Genomic DNA, 20,290 nt, shown 5'->3' with positions numbered 1-20,290 from the left:
GTCAATAACAAAATCCTTTCTTTTTATGACAAAAATAAAGCTCTTTAGATGAAAAGTCTTCATTATGTCTACAGATACCTGTTAATATTAACATTGGTGTAAAATATGCTTCCTGTCTAGGTTGAAGTAAGCATTTGCATATGTAAAAAAAAAAGGGAACAAAATGTTCTTCTACCAATACGTGAGCAATTATTCGTGCCTGTAGAGGGCACTATTGAGCAGACTTGAATTTCTCAGCTTATTTGTCTTGTTTTGTTTTTATCTTCAATCTATCCATTTTATGATGGATAAAAAGCAGTCTAGAATTTAAAAAAATTACATGTATAAACATCTGGAAAATTTCTTCTCTTTGTGTTTGTAAAGGATCTCTTACTATGCTCCCTTCTATAAAAGATGAGTGTAAGATAGAGCAGCCATTTGAAAGCAATAACCTTCTCAGGCTACTCTGTCACTTTGAAGCTTGTGTTTTGACTTGATTTCCGCTGGCTTACAGTGTGAGTGAGGAGCTGTGTACATCACTGAGTATGCTACAGCTACATTATATCTTAGCTGACACATGGCTTCCCTTAGGGGGGTTTCCTTGACGGGGTCACATGCCGCACATGAGTAACACAGACTGAGGCTGGAAATTATGCGAATGGACCCTCTCCTCTCTCTCACTCCTTTTTTGCACGCGTACACAATGTTTTTGCTTCGCCTTACCCAGCAACTCTGTGGCACTTTAGAGCTTTAAAGGTTTGGAGAGAGCAGCACCTAGAATGATCCACACCATCTTTAAAAAAAAATGGATGTAACAATAAACATAGAGGGAGAAATTCCTGTTACACTAACACAGCAAAAACACACAGTGCCTCACAAAAGAATTCATGGTGAAGCAATTTACTCTCATTAGAATGAAAGATTATGAAACAACAGCAAACCTGCCAAGACATTTAAAGTGCTTAGACTTTTTTTTTTGAAGAAGAAGCATTTAGAAATTGAACCACTTGACTTACATGCAAATACTAATAAGTGTGACACACTACTTCCTGGTAAGTTCGAAATGTAGTTGAAACTCAAAAATTGTGGGTACAAATCGTAAGAATTTGTAGCCTCAAACAATGGCTGCTTGGGCGTCGCCATATTGGAATCCCAACAACTCAAAGAATGTTAATGGGGTGTTCCATTTGTAGTCAAAGGCAACAAATCCCAGCTCTCCAGTTGGAAAGAAATCATTCAGAATGCTCCTCAAAGTCGGACTTCCCACTTGGCCAGAGAGTCAATTTTGAGATCCAACATGGCCGCTCCTAGCATCAACAATAGCAAGCTGTGGTGGAAACATATTTATTTTATAACACACACTTGTACTGCGTCTATAATCAATGTTACCTGTAGCTCCGGCAACTGTAAAAGAACCAATTAAAACTGGTGTTTGCATGAGGAAGTATGTCTTAAGATGAAGTTTCTAAGATGTTCTACAAACAATGGTGACTTGGGTGTCGCCATATTGGAATATCAACTACTCTCACTCCTCCCAGTATGCTAACAGTGCGTTCTGTTTGTAGTGAGGACTTGGAAATCAGCTGGAATGCTCCCGAAATCGGAATTCCCACTCAAAAAGTCAAAGAAATCTCAATCGACAATTTTGAGATCAAATATGGCCGCTTCCAGGTTCAGCAGTAGTAAGCTGTGCTGGAAACATGTTTATTTTACAAGACTACAAGCATATTTAGAATGAATGTTACCTGTAGCTCCAGCAACAATAAGCTAAACAAATTAAAAGTGTTTGCTAATGGAAAATACAGCTTAAAGCAATCTTTGTAAGAGATGGTACAAACAGTGACTACCTGGGCGTCGCCATATTGGAATCCCGACTTCTCCCTGTATGCTAGCTGGAATGATGGTTAACTCGGGTGTGACGTCATTCCCAGCTACAACTTCCGAGATAAATGGAACCAGCGTCACACTTCTCATGCCTTGATTTAACACACCATTACCATGTTTTACTCCACAATAAAACATGGTAATGGTGGCATTATGCTGTTGTTTTTCAGTGGGAACCATAAAGAAGGTCAAAGTTGATGAACATGGAAGGAGCAAAATGCAAATTTGTATTTATACAGATTTTTAAATGTATATGTAATTTCCTTGTTAAATAAAATAAGAAGGAGATACATAAAGGTTGGAAGTCTGAATATTTTAAAGAGGTCTGAATACTTTTGGAAGGTACGTTCTGGGGAGATTTTCTTCTGTTTTCCTGCAGCAGCCTGGAGGCTTTTTTATCCCACATATCAATTTAGCAGCTGCTAAATAGCAATTTGTATGATCAGAATTCCGTCTCTACAACTTAAACGTGTGATTACATGTTCTAGGACAGCAATTTGTGGTTAGGGTGCCAATATTTGTCAGTCCTGATGAAAGATTTAAACCCTGTTATGGCATACAGAGGGGGATCCCTGTAGCTTCCCTTCCATGCGCCCCCTACTGGTGATAGCCGGAAAATTTAAATCCCGGTTTCATCGAACTCGTTGAACTTCCAGAAAACTGCTAAAAAAAATCAACTGCTCGCTCGCTGTAAACCCTACATTTATCAAATAAAATGTCGTATGTTTCTGTTGTCATATTCTTCATTCGTTCGACTGTGAGGAGTTTAAAAAAAAAAAAAAAGAGGAAGAGTGGGTGGATGGGGGCACAGTCATTTAAAAAAGGGAAAAAAACTGAGCAGAGCGCATGCGCCTGATTTGAAGAGAATACGCCATATTGAATTCCCGTAGGAATCACGGCATTCTTGCAGCTACGAGGGCCAGTTTATTAATGGTCCGAAATTGATTTCATGTTTTTATTCCGCCTTGTTCTGTGACACCGAATAGATCAGCGAGTCTCGTCGGAACCGGTACAGCGGCACAGATTCAAAACGGGCTCGCTAACGACAGGTTACTTGTCGGGGGAGTGGGGGGTGGGGGGTTTACCAGGCAGAGGAGTTGAATGGATCCGAGGGTAGCTTGGATTCAGCCGGAGCAGAAAGGACCTGCGAACGCCTTATGGATGCAAATCTGGGAGACCTCTCAGGGAGTACGGACGCTCTCCGCTCACACTCGGAACCACAGCCGGTGTGTGAGTTATGCGGCTTTGATGGCTTTGAATAATGTGGCGGCCGCGGCGGCATCGTGCAAGAGCGCCTGCAGCCCGAGCAACGGGAACGTTACAGGCAGCCTGAGTAACGGCAGCAGCCATCACAGCATCATGAACTGCCCCGCACGCAGCGGCGGCGGCGCGGCCACCTCCGCACAAGGGACACCGGCGACCAACGGGACCGCACAAAGCTCCCTCCCGATGGCGAACGAGCCGAGCGGGGCCAAAATCCCGATCCCGAAGACGGGCTCCGTCTCCTCGTTGTCCTCGCAGGAGTCGGGGACAGAGAGTCCCGTTTCCAGCAGCTCGTTTCCCGAGAGGACTTTGGGTGGAAACGTGGGGGGCGACTTCAACAAGAACGTCGGCGGCGCCGGTCTGCTCCTCGGGTTGAACGACGGCGCGGAAAACAACGCGAACCTGTACCATCAGCAACATCAGCGCAGCCCGGAGGAGCATCCGGCTTTTAATTTGCAGCAGATCTGCGCGAAGCAGCATCAGGTCCACCACTCTGCCGTGCCCGTTAATCACACACACAATCTCCACCCGGGACGGAGGAAAAGTGACAACAAGGCGAGTACCTATGGGATGAATTACCTGCTTTCGAACTGCACTAATGGGAATCATGTGAACAATTGGACGCCGTGGAAAAAGAAGAAATACAGCTCAGGAGTGCTTGGGTGAGTTGCTTTAAGGATTCAAAATAGAGTAACGTCTGTCTTTCTGTCGTTGCTTTCAAGTGTCCGACATTCAGGATTTTTTTTAAACTTAGGTTTTAGTGAATAGTTGTATTCAAAATATGAAAGCTCAAAAAACAGTGGAGTACTTTTAGGGATGTCCGTTTAATCCTTTCTTTCTTTTATTTATTTATTTATTTTTATGCTTTCTTCCCGTTGGCTGGCTGGCTAGTCTACTGCCGTTGAATTGTCCACTTGGTCCCTACGTAGTGTCCTACGTAGCTCACTTTGTAGTTTTGTTGTTATTTAAGAATTTATTGCTGCTAAAGTTGAGCAGGAAAGTTTGTGATATTATCAGTAAATGTCAATTACAGCATTTTTAAGACTTGTGTTGTCGCATATAAACCATAGATACCGCCCTAAGTGTGTCCCAAATTTCGAAATGCAGAGCAAGGCGCGATAGAGTGAGTGATCTAGGAAACAATTGGTACGCAGCCATGGACAGGAACCGGAAGTGTCCTGATTTGTTTACTGGGATGTTTGAAAGGATTAAGTGTTGTATTTAAATGTACAATTATGAATATATATTTTTAGATTCTCTATGGATACTTCAGTAAGACATGAAAAAAATTCTCAAACATGCCAGAAGTAATAACTTATATTGGTTGATTTTTAAGTTTCGTGATAAGTTTTAAAGTCTGTGCATAACTATAATTTTATTTTAAGGAATTCAAAAAATAAATGACAAGATAACCATCACTGTAGAGTATTTTTTAATTATTATTTTTTTCCTTCCCATTGACAAGTTAGCTTGCGCTCTGCTGTTGTATAGCTACAATTGTTCTCCTGTGTCCTACCCAGTGGGTTATAGTTTTCACTACAAAATATAACCAGACATTTTTAACTGATACATGCAAGCAGGAATATCTTTTATTAGGGTTGTATAGCAAATAAAATGTATAGCAAGTAAAGGATGCAGTCAAATTATAAGTAATAGTAATATTTTGATATAAAAGGCTTTCAGTCAAAAACTGCAACTGATTAGCTTGATTTCTGCTGTTATATCGCTAAAAGGAAGCAGAAGCAGTGTTCCAATTGTTTGCTGACTTGCTATGCAGTACACTGTATATATAATGTATAACTATTTTTCCTCGTAGGGTTGAAGAAAACTTGTTTAGAAAGATTTAAACCTGTTCTACTGAGGCTAAATGAAAGCAGACTGCATATTATATTTTAGACAGACAGACTGATAGAAACTTTATTCTGTCTATTTTGAGCACAGTTGTGGAAATGTGTTGTTGCTGCTTATTATTTTTATGACGTTCAAGTGAAAATGAAAAGATGTACATAATTTAAATGAGGAAAAATTGGCTTTCTGTTTGATGTACATTTATGATTTGGAGACGTATGGTTTGATAGTTGAGGTGCTCCACATCTTGACGCATGAATTTTCCTAAAAAGTTTAAAAGTTGCTAATAAAAATTGCTTTACAAATAACACATTATGTAGGGCTGGGATTAACAAAAACTACTGAAGTCTTTGTTACAGATGAAATTAATTACAGCCTCCGACATAGAGCATCTCTGTTTTTCTTTTTTAATGAGTAGCTGCTCTGAGAAGGGTTTGGTAGTACGAGGACAGAAAACAAGGCGGAGGTTTTATCCCTGGAAGCTGTCGAGTTTTTTGCTGTCCCTGCTGCCATACCAGCGTGAGAAACCTGCGTGACCAAATGCTGCTCCTTTCTGCAGTCTCATCCTGTATGCTGTGACACGCTCGCCCGGCAGAAAGCTGGATGTCGTTAAAGAGAGCGGTGCTCCCAACTGTAAGCAGCTTGAGCGAGACGTACAGTAATGCAGCAACATTTGGACCTAAAATATGCAGAGACCTGTTTCACGTACTCCCTTTTAGTTATAGGTATAATCTAACACTGAGTGCTATGACGCTGTGACATTATTGTATGAGGGAAAACAATTCCAGCAGCGTATGGTTTCTACGATTTCTGGGCGAATGATGATCCTGGGTTTTGTTCTTCCTCAGACTCCACGAAGAGGTGATGGACTTTTACAACTTCATGTCCCCGCGACCTGAAGAGGCAGCTATGAGGAAGGAGGTGGTGAAGCGAATAGAGATGATCATCAAGGAGCTGTGGCCTACTGCGGATGTAAGATCCATGAGTTCACCAGCGCCTCCTCTGAAGCTCGGATCTGTCCGAGTCGGGTCCGTTTTGAAAAGTGTCGTTAACTCTCTCAATTCTTTGTTTTCTGCAACATGGAATTGTAAGGGTGGTGTTTCTATATTTTCCTTCAGCGATTTGGAAAGGAACCAGAGTTTAAAATGGGCTTATAGGGCAGTAGCCCAGGGCCGCAATGTTTAGGGGGTAGCCCATTAATTTTTTTTATAATGATTGCATTATTTGGATTGTTTTTTTTATATATATATAAAACTCATAGGGTGATAACGTATACATTTTATTAATACTTTCAAGTTTCAAATTTAATTTGAATTTTAAAACATCAATAAAAACTCAAAAATAATTATGGATTTTCAATTTTAAACTATTTTTCTGTTCTGTTTTTTTTTTTTTTAAATATATAAACAAAATATTGTTTTGAAATTGTACATTGTGTAAAGAAGCATTTAAATTGAGTTGTGTAAGGAATGCAGGACTGGCACAATTAATCAAATGAATCCTGATTAATCGATTGAAATAATCGTCAACTAACCTTAGAATGATGATGTGTGATCCTTATGGAACATTGACCTTTACCCTTAGCTCTGAAATGTCCTGAAGGCTGCCAATATTTTCTTATCCAGCATGTTCCCCAGCTGGTTGGAAGCTCAGGAAGATCAAACGGAGAAAGTTTGCTCAGTCTTCCTGGTATCTGCTAAAAGTCCTTCTCGCTCACAGACCCGTCTCAACATGTCTAAAAATAATACCGTTTCCTTTGAAATAGCTTTTTACATCTGTGTGATTCTTCTGACTAGCATGATCCACACCATCTGCGCTGACTTTGACTCTTTTTACTGAGTTGAAATCTTTTCCACTGAAGAGAACCCGTTGATGCTTAGCTTTGCTGCTTTCACTGATCAGAAAAATATCTGATTTTATTTGAGTTTCTAACCAGTCAACGACCTGGACAGGTAACCAGACAGGATCTCGGTACGTCTCTGCAGCATATGCTACCGATCAGATCAAATTATCGACGATATGTCAATAAACAACCACTTTGTCAGCTTTGAATTTACCGACAAAGGGTTTGAATGTAAAGTCCTTTCTGTCTGTTTTTATTAAACCCAAATGACCAGAACTGGACAAGAATCTGGAGCTGAGTAGACCTAAAACTCAATAACCACAGAATTGTCATATGAAATCAATACATCTAAAAACGCCTCAACAATTCCTGTTCATAAAGTCATTTTCTGAGAACAGTACTTAATTTAAATATGCAAGAGTCCCTAGTGGTGACTGGTGGTATTACACAACAAATCATGTCTTATCTGCCTCAAATGCAACTAAACAGTGTGGAATCAAATTTGTTTTTGCTCCAGTTGTCAAAAATCTGTTCTTTTACTTCAGATTTAAGTGTTTATATTAATAAATAAATTCTTAAATGGTTTAAGGAAATAACCTAATTTCGTAAAATAATTGTGTAATCACATTACATTTTGATGACCTTCTTCAGAATATGTTCATATGTATCTGAACATTTTATTCAGAATGTCTGCGTATCCTTAACAAAACTCTTAAATTCATGCATTTAAAAAGTTATCTTAAAAAAGTAATGTTTTAAATTCATTAAAATAATGCACGTCAGCCTTAAAATCGTTAATCACAGGTCTTTTGTTTTGACAGGACTTTTTTTAATCCCATATTTACATTTATGTAGTTTTTTTTGTTTGTTTCTCGTTGGACTTTTCTGTCAGGCAGAAGTTTGAGACTACTCAGACATCTTAATTGCGTCTTGAGGCTTCCGGTAACAAGCAGCTAATATATGCCTGCTAGTTACCGGCAGCTAGCTAGCAACTTGCTCGCTCTTTGCGTCTATCATGGGTAATGACTCGACGAATGACAGCGACGCACAAAAGTCACCACCACTTGTGGTGAAACCCAACACACAGGAGGCGATAACGGCAAAAGTCTTCAACATTTAACATTTTTTTGTCTCGTCGTAAGCTCACATGCATAGAGGGAAAAATTTCACATGCCTGAATATTATTGGTCGCTTTTCTGGCGAAGGGCAAACTATTTCCTCATCGGTCCATAGGGATTGAATCAGCCATCTCTGATGTTCATTTTTGTTCAGTATGGCGTTTGAAAACGTCTTAAAAAGTCGTATATTTGACTTGCTGAATCCTGCAGGTACCCTGTTATACTGTTATAATACAACCTTATAACATTTCCTCTTTAAAGTGCTAATTACTTATATGTAGAAGCAGAGGGGTCACGCAGTGCAGGAAGACTGATGTCATTTCCCCGCTTGTTACTTAACGGCATAAAGTACGAGCGGCGGTGATTCATTAGCTGCCAGCCTTTCCCACTTCCACTGTGAACCACATTGTTAGATAAATGGACTCAAGTCCCCGCATTTGTTCCAGCTTCCCTTTTTTTTTACATCCCAGCCTGTTATTTCAGGCCCGTCCCCGTGCTGCTGCCTTGTCGCGTTTAACAGAAGGAAAGGGAAAGAACTTCATTCTGCTTCCTTTCAAGAGCTTTCACTTCAACTCCCCTCCATAAAGCCCCAGCCTTTTGTTTCCAAACCTTTCGTGTGCTTCATTTGGCTGCTGTATACTCACCTTGGCAAGGCTTTACGTCTCCTGAGTGGAACCCAGAAATGCCTTTGTCAATGGCACTTTGCAGACATTCAACTGACATCATGCCTTAAAAATATGTCACCTAAAAAGATGTGGTTATCTTCAGCAGTACTTCAGTAACGTCTCTTGAATCATTTTCACCAGGTTCAAATATTTGGCAGCTTCAGCACGGGGCTCTACCTTCCAACAAGGTAAAGTCCTGCAGAGACAGACTGTCACTTTAAATCCTGCTGTATTGCTTTTTTTTAATGCTTGCCGTTATTTATTTATTTCTCCTTTAACCCACAGTGACATTGACCTGGTGGTGTTGGGGAAGTGGGAGCGCCCTCCGCTTCAAGAGCTAGAGCAAGCTCTACGGAAACACAATGTGGCCGAACCTTTCTCCATTAAAGTGCTGGACAAGGCTACAGTAAGTAAAGTGTGGCTTAGATCTTTTAAGTTTTACTCCAGCTCGTTTACATTATTACATTTCCTTTTAAAGATCTTCATGAACATCTAATTGCTGCTATAGCGATAAAGTATGTCGTTAAACGAACAAAAATGACTATTGGAGACTAAAGACTCTCCCCGTCTGTGATTGGTTGTCCATTTTTTTTTCAGTTTAGAAGAACTCGTTCCTATTTTTTCCTACGTTTCTGATAATGATAGAGCAATAATTGGACTCATTTCCAGGGAATGCTCATAGGGATCAGGACTTCCAGGGGTCAGAACCTGTGAACCTTGTCAAAGACTTTTCACATATTCTCTAACGGCTACGATTTCTGCCTCAGGATGTTAAATGACTGTTAAATCTGTATTACTGCACATACTTTACCATTCACTCCCTCACAGATTTGTTCTGGGGTACTTTTCTGTCACCCCGATATTTCTAATCAACGAGCAAGTTATAATGTCAGACAAAGACTGAATAAAAATAAAAAGCAATTTTAATTATGGTAACTATTTATTCTTGAGGGAGCGAGGGGGGCGGAAAGCTGTCCTGATTGAATAAATAACCAGTGGTGGGCTCTGCTAGCTAAAAAGTTAGCTGGACTAACCCTAAAGCGCTCTGCTGACATTTTAGTGCTATGCTAAAGCGCTAACTTAAATTCAAATTATTTCTGCGCTTAGGACTGCAACCCTTGGGCACAATTTTAATTTTGACATCATTTGCATATTCTAGAATGGTCTTGGATATGGTATTTATGTTTATATTTTGTTCATATTTTATTTGTTTGAAATAAAGTCATTAGTGGGGAGAGAACGTAAGGAGGGGAAGCAGAACTGCTACATAAACATTCTTCACCTGCTTCAAAATAAGACCATGAATATAAAAATCTAATGACTGATTAGATTTTTATATTCAGTCATGAATAATTAATTAACTCAATTAGCGCATTAGCAAAAATCTGATAACTAAAACTTTATTTAACTTTTACTAAACAGTAACAGTTTAGTAAATTTGTCCATAAAAAGTAACTTAAGGGAAGCTAAGTGTGCGAAACGTTTTGAAAGCTAGCTAACGCGCTAAATGAAAAATTAACTCGATTAGCGCATTAGCAAACTAGCGCAGGTGAGCTGTAACATCCTGCTTTGTCAATTCTTGACTGAAATAATAACAAACAACTTTGTCTTATGCTAATTCTACTTGCGGCTACTTATTCTGGCTAAACAAGTTAAGGAAACTCTCGGAACAGTTTAGGAATAAGGCACTGACCTCTTTCGGTCTTCAGTTACAATGTTTTGACTCGGCCAACATGTAGGAACCCTGAGGTCAGAGACTGTTCCCCTCTGCCATTATTTCCCTCCATTGTGTTAAAGCCAGATCCATCTTTCCACGGCTAATCGTAATTTGTTCAACAGCTTGGGTGGGAGGGCTCACACTAACAATATAGCAGCATTTCTGCAAGCGGGCACATATTAATATCCTGTGGTATTTGCACAGAACCCCGGCAAACTGCCAGAATGCTGCATTTCCCTCTTAATTGCCACAGTAAAACAGTTCATGGTTTAGTTTTTCTCCGCTCTGAAGCGCCTCGGTGTGGGACACAAAATGTCGTTTAACACCTTCTGTTTTTTTTCTTAAATCTCTCTTGCAGGTGCCGATCATCAAGCTGACTGACCAAGAGACCGAGGTCAAGGTGGACATCAGTTTTAACATGAAAAGCGGGGTGAAGGCGGCAAGCTTCATTAAAGACTACTTAAAGGTTGTCGACGACTCGGATTCGCACATAAATGCGAGACGCAAGTTCACTGCGAGTGTCTCCGGCTAAATCAGATCAATGGCCAACCCAGAATACACACAGCTGGAGGGACAGAGCTGGAAAAGGTCATGTAGATGTATTAAAATAGACACAAAAAGCCATTCGAGTCACATAATTATAGTTCTTGTTTCAGCGTTTAAGTAGAACTTTGGAAATTCCTTCTTTGACTCACTGAGCAGTCCGAGTCGTTCACTCCAGTCGAGCTGGCTCATCTCTGTTTAAACGCAAGAAGATAAAAAAAACAACAAAAAACGCTAATTAGGATTGTGTTGTCGAAATCTCTTCATCTGCCTGGAGTTTTCTTACCTCTTGGCTCTGAAGGAATTCCTGCTGAAGGTGGATCTGTAGCCGTGTCAGTCACGGCTATTGGCTAATGAGGGGAAAGGAATGTCTGCAGCTTATGTTCCAGCAAGCTGTCGGATCCGTTCTTTCGCCCGCCGCTGGTTTGCACCTTGTTTACTCTCTCGTCGTGCGGGAATGCGTGTCGCAGCCTGAGAGGCCTGGGCCTTCAGCATCACTCAGCGTCAAGCTCGGCGAGCGCCGAGTGACGATGATGGCTCATCTTCTCATGCGAGGTGTTCAGGGAAGGAGGTGCAGCACCAGGTGTCTCCGCATGCTAACAAAGCAAAGCGAGCTCTTGTCCCATCATGGGGTCATACTTGTGATTCCCCTTCCTCAGCCCATCTGTTTCAGAGGCATCATTTTTCTTTTTTTTTCTTTTTTTGTGGATAACCGTTATTAAACGTCAAATATTAGTGTAATAGAAGCTGGAGCAAAGGGTTCTTGTTAGCTTCAGTACCTTAGAGAAAGCTTTAATTATATCTTTCATATGAGTCGTTTAGCTTCCAAAGGAAAATAGAAAAAGTTGCTTTTCTGATTAACATGAAACTGATGCTACACAAATCCTCTGTCTGCATTGGGCTACATTTATGCATATTATTAGTCAACAATGTTTACTGTTGTCACCTTCCTAAAATAAGTCCAAGTAAGATTAAGTTATTTCTTGCCAAAAAAAAGGTAACTTTTGGATCAACTCTGGTCTCTCCAGCTTTTTGTCTCGTTAAAAGTATTGAAAAGACATAAACTTCTTTTTAAAACCTTTGCTACTTGAGATCCATTTTAAAATTCAACAAGCTAAAAGATCACACTTGATTTTTTCCCCTAAGATTAGGCACAGATGGCAAACCGGTAGCAAAGATTGCTATCTGTGCCTAATCTTAGGGGAAAAAATCAAGTGTGATCTTTTAGCTTGTTGAATTTTAAAATGGATCTCAAATTTGTAGGCACAACCTGAGAAGTTGGGACTTGAAAAGTCCTATTGATGCAGTTGTAGATATATTTAATTTTCAAATTATTCTAGCTATGTGAAGCTTTTCTAACTGGAGTAGATGTGAAGATTTCACCTTTCATCGATATCTTTATTTTATGCTGCTAAAATAGGTTAAACCTAAATTCTTGGTTCAAATTAGGGTGCACCAATCGCAGTTTTTTGGCTGATTACCGATCTTTAAAAAGCCTGACCTGCTGATTCTGATATTGACCGATGCTGATTGTTTCTTTTATCTCAAAACCTGCTACATATATCAACAAAGTTGATTGCAGAACTTCCAAAATTAAAAAAATTGGGGCCAATTTATCAGTGCACTACTAGTTTGAATCTGTCGGGTAGAAATGAACTGCATAATATTTTATCCTCTCACTTAAAACACAACGGCAACATTTCCTACTTCTGTAATAAAATAACAATTTAATTATTTCTGTTCCAATAGTATGTGATTTTAGCCTGTACAAGCAGAGTGTGACTCTGTGCTTTTAATTCCCGACTTGTTCTTCCTTCCTCTCAGTTAACCGACAGGTTTCTCATTGTTTGTGTTTTGTCGTCTCTTACAGAAGTATCCTGTGCTGCCTTACTTGATCTTTGTGCTGAAGCAGTTTCTGCTGCAGAGGGATCTGAACGAAGTCTTCACTGGGGGCATTAGCTCTTACAGCCTCATCCTTATGGTCATCAGTTTCCTACAGGTACTGTTGTATAAGCTTTCAGGGCAGCCCCCGTTAGTGGTACCCCTATGTTAAAAGCCTTTAAATAAATTCCTATTTTATAAAGTGTCATATGTTGAAAAATGTAGGGAGAAAAATAGTTTCTTTCCATCATAGTGTAGTATTTCAGAGACCCTTAATGTCTATGAAATCCAGTGTTTGTCATTATGTCCATGTGGTCAGTCTGTGTTGCTCTGTGTCTTCCTCCTCTCCAAAGGAAACCTTATTAGAAATTAGGCACTCATGATATATTGAGATCACCATAGTGAGTCTTTTTTTTTTTTGTTTTGTTTTTTTTAACATGTCAGTTTCAGTACAACATGTAAAACTGGACTGATATTAACAACCGAAGTTCAAAATTATTTTCCCTCTGAACAAATCTTAAATTTATGGTTATGTAAAGGCTTTTTACCCTTCTTCTTTTGGAGTTTCTACTCTCTATGATTAGTAGAAGTTATGTAGAAATGTTAAGACGTGACGTATAAAAATATTTTCTGCCTCAGCTCCATCCACGCATCGACGCCAGAGACCCCAACCAGAACCTGGGCGTGTTGCTGATCGAGTTCTTCGAGTTGTACGGCCGCCATTTCAACTACTTGAAAACAGGGATCCGCATCTCAAACGGAGGTGCGTACGTTACCAAAGAGGAAGTGATGAAGACCATGACAAACGGATACACCCCATCCATGCTCTGCATAGAGGACCCACTGCTTCCAGGTGAGCAACTCGATCCAACTCAAACTCTTTATGCCACACGTTGCTGTTTTCTGATACTTAGTTTAAAAAAAAAAGAGTTTTATTCTTTCTGTAGCCTGGTTTTGATGGAAACGCATATGATTTATTGATATTTCTGGGTTCTGGGTTGTCACCGTGCCAAACTGCTTTGTTTTTTTTGTTTTTTTTTTGTTTTTTATTTTCATTGCTCTGGTTTTAAATTTTCTTTTTACTGCAAAAGCAAATAAGCTGAAGAAATGTCTGAAGTGTTGCTTTCTCTAATCATAGGTTTGCAGAGCCGAATTCTTAATCACGGATCTTAAATTTTATCTTGGTTGGACTTTTCTGTCAGACTAAAGCTTGTCACATGCAGACAGGCTAATTGCGTTCTGCCAACATACCCTTGCTAGCTAGCCAGCTTTTTTTTTGTCAGTAAGTGCAAATTTATCGCAAGTTGGCTGGACGAAGCTTGTGCATTTCTTTTGCAGTGTAGGTCTTAAATTCCATTCATAATGGTGTTAAAGTCTTAAATTGGAGTTGGTGAAACCTGCAGAAACTCAGTCTCTCAGCTGCTAATTTTCAGACCTTTGCGGAAGTGGATGAGATCAGAATGAAGAAAATCTGAGCGTTTTATCAGTCGTAGTGCTGTGATTGATTTTATAATTATGTTGTGCACTGCAAACCTATTTGAGAGGTCCAATTCATAGTAACACTGAATCCTTGGACAGTAAAATTCGGATAACAAAATCAGAGGGGAAAATGTATCTTGCCCAAATGTTTTCTTTACTTTAACGGCACATCAATAAATAATATCCCAATTTCTCTCAAGCAAAACTATGAAACGATGTAACATTCAGTTTTGTTTTCTTCCCACGTAGGTAACGACGTGGGGAGGGGTTCTTATGGCGCCATGCACTTCAAGCAGGTGTTTGACTACGCCTACACGGTCCTCAGTCACGCCGTGACGCCGCTCGCCAAGTCCTACCCCAACAAAGACTGCGAGAGGTGAGGATTCAGCCGAGAAGTGTTTGTTATTCCACGGATCAGAGCGAGACGCTCATTTCAAATTGTCCGTCTTACTCCACAGCACACTGGGGAGGATAATAAGATTAACCCAAGAAGTCATTGAATACAGGGAGTGGATTATTAAGAAGTGGGGAGGCAAGGACTCACCACAGACAGACAACAGAGGTAGCATCAGGCTTCCGGAGAGCATCTTGAAGATGATGTCACAGACTTCTTCTGTTTGTGCGAATCATCGCTTATGTTTTCTTGTAGCGTCTTCTCCCAAGGAGCCCGTTTCGGAGCAGGAGTCCTGTGTGCTGGGTGGTGGTGTTGTAGGTCCTGAGGATCAGCAGAGGGACTCTGCTTCACCTCACAGCGCAGACTCTCCCATGTCCATCTCCAGCCCCAAGCAGCACTCATCGGCCTCATCCGTCTCCTCGCTGTCTGGCTCCGACAACGTAAGACACACCTTTCATGATGCTGCTTTTTTTTTTTTTTTTTTTAAATGAATGCTGCAAAGCCTCATTCAGTTCAGTGTTGATTAATGGATTATTTGATTAAAGTTGGTTCCAGTCGATTAGCTTGTAACGTCCTCTGAGACCGTCTGCCAGTGTTGTTGTTTGGCCTCCATCCAGAAGAGGGCACCGCTGTTCATCCTTAAGCAAATAAAGCAACAGAAATCAAAATGGCAGAGGAATTAAGACCGGATTAAAGAAACTGTCTGAACAGAGTTCGGTGTGGGAGGCAAAATGAACTTTATGCGGTTCTGTTTGGAAATATAAACACTCGAACAAGTTCCTCAAGTTTCACCTTAATGGTGCTTCATACAGCCGAGCGCCGACCTCTCATTTAGGAATTAATGTTGTGCTTTGAAGGTGAGGACAAGATGTCAGAAAAGCAGAGAGCGTAACAGAGAAAAAAATGTAACAAGATTCATGAAATAAACATGAAGCCAATAAGCAAGGTTGATTTTTGAGGGCCGACGTTGGTTAATGCTCTACATGGAGTGAAGTTTTACCGTTCCTTCAAGAGCAACGACTGTAAACTGGTTCATTACCAAACAAGCTCCTTCCAGAAAAACATTCAAGAAATATTTTTCAGCACAGATGGGAGAATAAAATTTAAAACAAATCTGTGTGCGTACAACTTTTATACAGTTTTCAGTTTCTAAATGTGGAGTGAATTCTTTCTGTTCATGGATATTAAGTAGGTCAAACATTTTATTTTTTTCATCTTTTATTTTTCTATTCTGCAACCTAAGAGGTTCCTGTTTTCTTATGTTTTGTAAATATGTTTAAGTTTAATAGTGTGAGAAAACCACATTTTTCTGTTTATTCAGTTGGTATTTAATACAACAGAAACAAAATGATGTAAGAAAATTCTAATTTAAAAAAATAATTTAGCATAATATGAAAAATTTTGCCCTTTATGGAAAGACGGTTGGTTGTCTTGATAGGAGAGAAAACTCAGGTTTCTGGGAAAATGGCCTCTTATCTTTCAATTGATAACAATCAATCAACTTTAGACAAACTCGACAATAGAACATTTACATTCCAAAAAAGATTTATTCTCCCTGACAGCTTTTTTTTTTTAATGTTTGTTTGTTTGTTTTTTTGCCAGGACTCTGACTCAGCGTTGCCATACACCCTCCCTCCTCCGACCCTGTCGGCGTACGCGTCGTTCCCGGCGCTTGGCCTCGCCCTGCAGCCAAGCATCCACCTGGGCACCGGAAAGCACGGCATGGGAGGACGCCATCTGCTGCTTCCTCCGGGTTCACAGGTAGGCCGCAAGCCTTCTTTCCTTCAGCTAAATATGGCACACTTGAATCTCAAAAACACTATTACTACTGGTTGGAAAAAATCAAGACGAAAAATCTTTCAAATTATAAACGTATATATTTTTTAAATAGCTTATTTAAATATATTTTCTATAGAAAACCCAGTGTCGTCCTGTTTGCTCTCCAGGCTCACGTCTCGCTGCCCAGCGGTCTAGCAATGCACTCCATGCCTGACAGACAGGTGTGTATGGACACCGGGCTCCCCTCCTTCTACCACATGCCCCCCCCAGTCCATGCTCATACCCCCGCCCCCTCCAGCCCCCAGCCTCCGCTCAGCCCCCACTCCAGCCACACACACAAGGTAGGCGCCGGATGCTGCAAACGCTCTCATGCACCACATCAAGGGAAACCTTGTCTCTCACTCATCCTTACGCTTTACTCATCCTTTATTTGTCCGTCTTTTACAAGTTCCAGCCATTTTTGCTTTTTATTTCGTTTCTTTTTCTCGCATTCGGTTCACACAAACCTGTTTCTTTTCAGCAGCAAGTAACGCTGGCACTGCAGGTGAGATATTCAGCTGTAAAACTGGATGTTTGAGTCTTTATGATTTTCCCCATAAAATATCCAGACTTGTGCTTCTTAAGAAGACCGCAGAGCAATTCTGCAAATTCATGCACCCATCTTTGCAACAGATGCTGAGCTTTACTTGGCAGGTCTGCTTGCACATTTTCCCCATTGGCTGTCGCGTTCAAGGTTAGCACAGAGTCAATATGAGCCGATACATTCCTGCTACGCCCTGCTCACACAATTCTGACCAGAATTAAAGTTTTGCTCTCTCTTTTTTTCTGGATGCTACTTGTTTGCTCTAGACACCAGCGGTGTCCAAACGTTTTGCACCATAGGGCAAAATCATAAGGTTAACTTTTTTTCTTTTTAACACTAAATTTTATTTTATTTTTCTCTGTTTCATTGAAATATTGCATGTTTAATTTGTTGTTGAGCAAGTAATGAGAAAATAACTAATTATGATAAGTGTAAAAAAGGATTTGACAAGTTTGCCTTAATTTGAAGAAAAGGTGTATATTTTAATAACCTTTTGGGTGCGATGTTTCACATTTCTTTCGGTTGTACATGTTTTTAGTATGTTCTGTGCAACATGAGTTTGCTTGTGTAATAGGTAGTTGCGTTTCCATTACAAATGTGCACATTTATATCAATAGTCTGCTAAATTTGAAAAACAATCTGCAGTGTTTCTATTGGATAAGAAAATAGATTAAAGTCACAGGATAAGTTATTAAAAATCTTCGCGGTGACAAATCTAAACACAACCTGAGCTATGTTCTTATTTTGCTGCATACAAACTGATATGAGGCAAAAAAAAAAGTGTTTGTTACTGTTTTGCAAAAAACCCTGCACCAATTTCAATCTAGCAGGTGGAAAAAACTTACCAAAACTTAAAAAAAATATATTGTATTATGTTTCTAATTTAAATGTAGAAATTGGAATTACAGAAATAAATTTGCTTAATAGAAACATGCCAATTTTAGGGAAAAAAAAACTCTCATTATAATGGAAAACACCGCAACTGCAACATCATTATTTATTTTATTTTTTTTTTTACTTTTGCGGAACACTGCTAAAGTTTTTTTGCACATTTGTATTGTAAACGTAACTAATAATGTATTTAAAGTGTTTATTTTTGTTCATTTTGATGATTGCTTCCTTAGTTAATGAAATTCAAAATCCAAAAAAAGATTACATCTCTGCAGAACCCACACATGCTGGACACAAACTTGGGCTCCTGCTACAGAAACATGGCTGTTTGTCGTACAGTTTTAGTCAGCTACTCTCCTAAGCAAAATAATCGTATTTGCACAACCTGCCTTTCTTTTTCTTCCTTTTTTGTCTCTTCTTCATGTATTTAAAAAACAGCTGCACATGCAATGCTCTTGATAAGAAAGACAAATTCCTTGTTTGTGAATACAAACACAAGCTGAATCTGATTATCAGCTTTGTGATTTTAAGGTAACTCCTTGTGTCCCCCTCTGTGTTTTTCCTTTAATTCGTCCCCAGAGTGGAACGAAGTTCAACGTGAAGGGCTTCCACAACCCGCCGCCGGTGAACGGAGCCGCACTGGCTAACCGCGGACACACACATGCGCAGTACCACCGCAACTCATGGACGCGGCGCAGGAAGAGGGACAGCCTGCCCGTCAGCCTCAGCAGATAGAAACCACTGCTTCTTCCCCTCTAACCTTTTCTCCCTCTTTTTTTTTTTTCTTTTTTTCTTTTTTGGTCTCCCCAACTTGACACCCCTAAACGGGACGGACGGACAGAAAGAGGGATCAGAGACCAGCTGTTTTCCCTTTTTTTCCCGCGGAGCAGCAGCCCTTTAGATCCGTATCCTCCTCCGCTCTTCCTCTTCTTTTTCGTTTCAGTATTATGTTCCTGTCAGTGTTGTCACTTTTTATTTATTTTTTTTTGTCGTTTCCGGCGGTGACGGCACTACCAGCTTCACTTGACCTCGCTCTCCAACCCTTTCGGCAAAGCCGCTTGTGGTTTGGTGTTACACTTTTTTCTTTTTTCTTATGTTTTTTTCCAGCACACTTAAGCCGTTTTTTTTTTTTTTTGTTTGTTTGGTGCAATAATGTTTTTTTCTTTTCAAAATTAAAGCTGTTATTTAATTGTGTGTGTGTATATGTAAAGGCATTTTTATATTTTTATTTTTGTAGTTGTAAAATTTTGTTTACAAAGCGTCTCCCCGGGCAACATCTGTGGAGGCTTAGAGCGTGCATCTCTGTAGGTGACAAAGTTGGGATGGACCTGACTTTAAACTTTAAACCCCGACCCCTCCTCCTTTTTCTTTTTCTTTTTTCTTCAAGTGTGTTAATCTTTATTTGGCATCAATGTGGAGGTCAAAGAAAGCTTTGATTGCAATATTGGCCGTTTTTCATCCTACTTCCCATTGAGTTTCAACCTCAAAGTTTTGTCGATGTGATAAGATTGTGCATATCCTCCTTCCACTAAATCTTTTACACCGGGGAAAGAGGGAGGGCAGGCGGGATTAGGAAATGCTTCAGCTCAGCTTACTTGAATTTAAAGATCAAGAGTCTCAGTAATAGATATAAATCAGTGCAGACCGACAATATTAAGACGCTCAGCAATGAGGTTTTCTCCTTTTTGGAACAAATGGGGGGAGAAAACAAAAAGAAAGAGGAGATGGGAAGGCGAGACCTGATGGAAGTTAGTTCTTCCTGAACCAAGAACTCTTAAGAAAGGGAATTATATTTTGATTCCATTCAGGAATCTGGTGTATATTTAATTGCCAGGTACTTCCGCTAATTGTTTGCAATGCCTTTCTTTGTGTTTACTCGGAGTGTGTGTCCGTTTTCTGCGAACACACACACACACATACACACACACATGCATACGCTCAAACAGGTCTGTGGAAGACTGAGCAGAACTGGTGTTATTACTATGCAAAAGGATTCCTCTTGATTATCGTGTCAACCGTTGTACGTTCCCATGACTACACCGCTTTGGACTGACGCTCAGGCTCGAGCCAACTCATGTGAACTCCGCCCCACCCCCACCTATTTTTTTTTTTTTTTTTTTTAAATGAAGGCCCTTACGTGTTCTGAAGTCTATAGTTTTCTACATATGTCATAAATACGGACTGGGGAGAGTGGTGTTTATGCCAGCGACTAAGTCTTGGGTTGGTGTAGTGTGTGACGTAGTTAAAAAAAAAAAATGTGTGTGAGAAATTGAGAATTTTTGACTTGCCAATGCAGGTTTTTAATCAGAAAAAAAAAAAAAAAAAAAAAAAAAAAAAAAAAAAAAAAAACCTCCGGTAGTGCGCCCAGAGAGCGGCTTGCTCTCTGGCAGCGGCACTTTCAACAAAAGGGGTCGCCAAAGTGG

At 40.0% G+C, this 20,290-nt stretch overlaps 1 protein-coding gene across 2 annotated transcripts; it reads left to right on the top strand.

The window, feature by feature from the left end:
• Positions 1-928: 928 nt before the first annotated feature.
• Positions 929-18,727, top strand: tent4a (terminal nucleotidyltransferase 4A). 2 transcript variants are annotated; one of them, XM_007563722.2, is made up of 13 exons: positions 929-3,788; positions 5,823-5,946; positions 8,742-8,788; positions 8,886-9,006; positions 10,676-10,783; positions 12,731-12,859; positions 13,381-13,594; positions 14,470-14,596; positions 14,679-14,782; positions 14,870-15,054; positions 16,217-16,375; positions 16,561-16,734; positions 18,447-18,727. In XM_007563722.2, the coding sequence occupies exons 1-13, from the start codon at positions 2,965-2,967 to the stop codon at positions 18,600-18,602; spliced, it is 2,472 nt and encodes an 823-aa protein (XP_007563784.1). In that variant the 5' UTR covers positions 929-2,964; the 3' UTR covers positions 18,603-18,727. The 2 variants fall into 2 exon arrangements, with proteins under 2 accessions (XP_007563784.1, XP_007563785.1); XM_007563723.2 differs by having other exon boundaries at positions 930-3,788; positions 16,561-16,614.
• The last annotated feature ends 1,563 nt before the right edge of the window (positions 18,728-20,290 follow it).

The sequence above is a fragment of the Poecilia formosa genome, unplaced genomic scaffold, assembly GCF_000485575.1.
Source record: "Poecilia formosa unplaced genomic scaffold, Poecilia_formosa-5.1.2 Scaffold150, whole genome shotgun sequence".
Classification (NCBI taxonomy): domain Eukaryota; kingdom Metazoa; phylum Chordata; class Actinopteri; order Cyprinodontiformes; family Poeciliidae; genus Poecilia; species Poecilia formosa.
This window is presented reverse-complemented; position numbering and strand designations above follow the sequence as displayed.

What these genes read in the sequence shown, in the direction of transcription:
- tent4a (XM_007563722.2), top strand. Translation starts at nt 2,965, where the DNA reads ATGGATCCGAGGGTAGCTTGGATTCAGCCGGAGCAGAAAGGACCTGCG. An exon ending in AGCTGTGGCCTACTGCGGAT is followed by an intron (nt 5,947 to 8,741) that starts GTAAGATCCATG and finishes CATTTTCACCAG; the next exon opens with GTTCAAATATTTGGCAGCTT. An exon ending in GGGCTCTACCTTCCAACAAG is followed by an intron (nt 8,789 to 8,885) that starts GTAAAGTCCTGC and finishes TTTAACCCACAG; the next exon opens with TGACATTGACCTGGTGGTGT.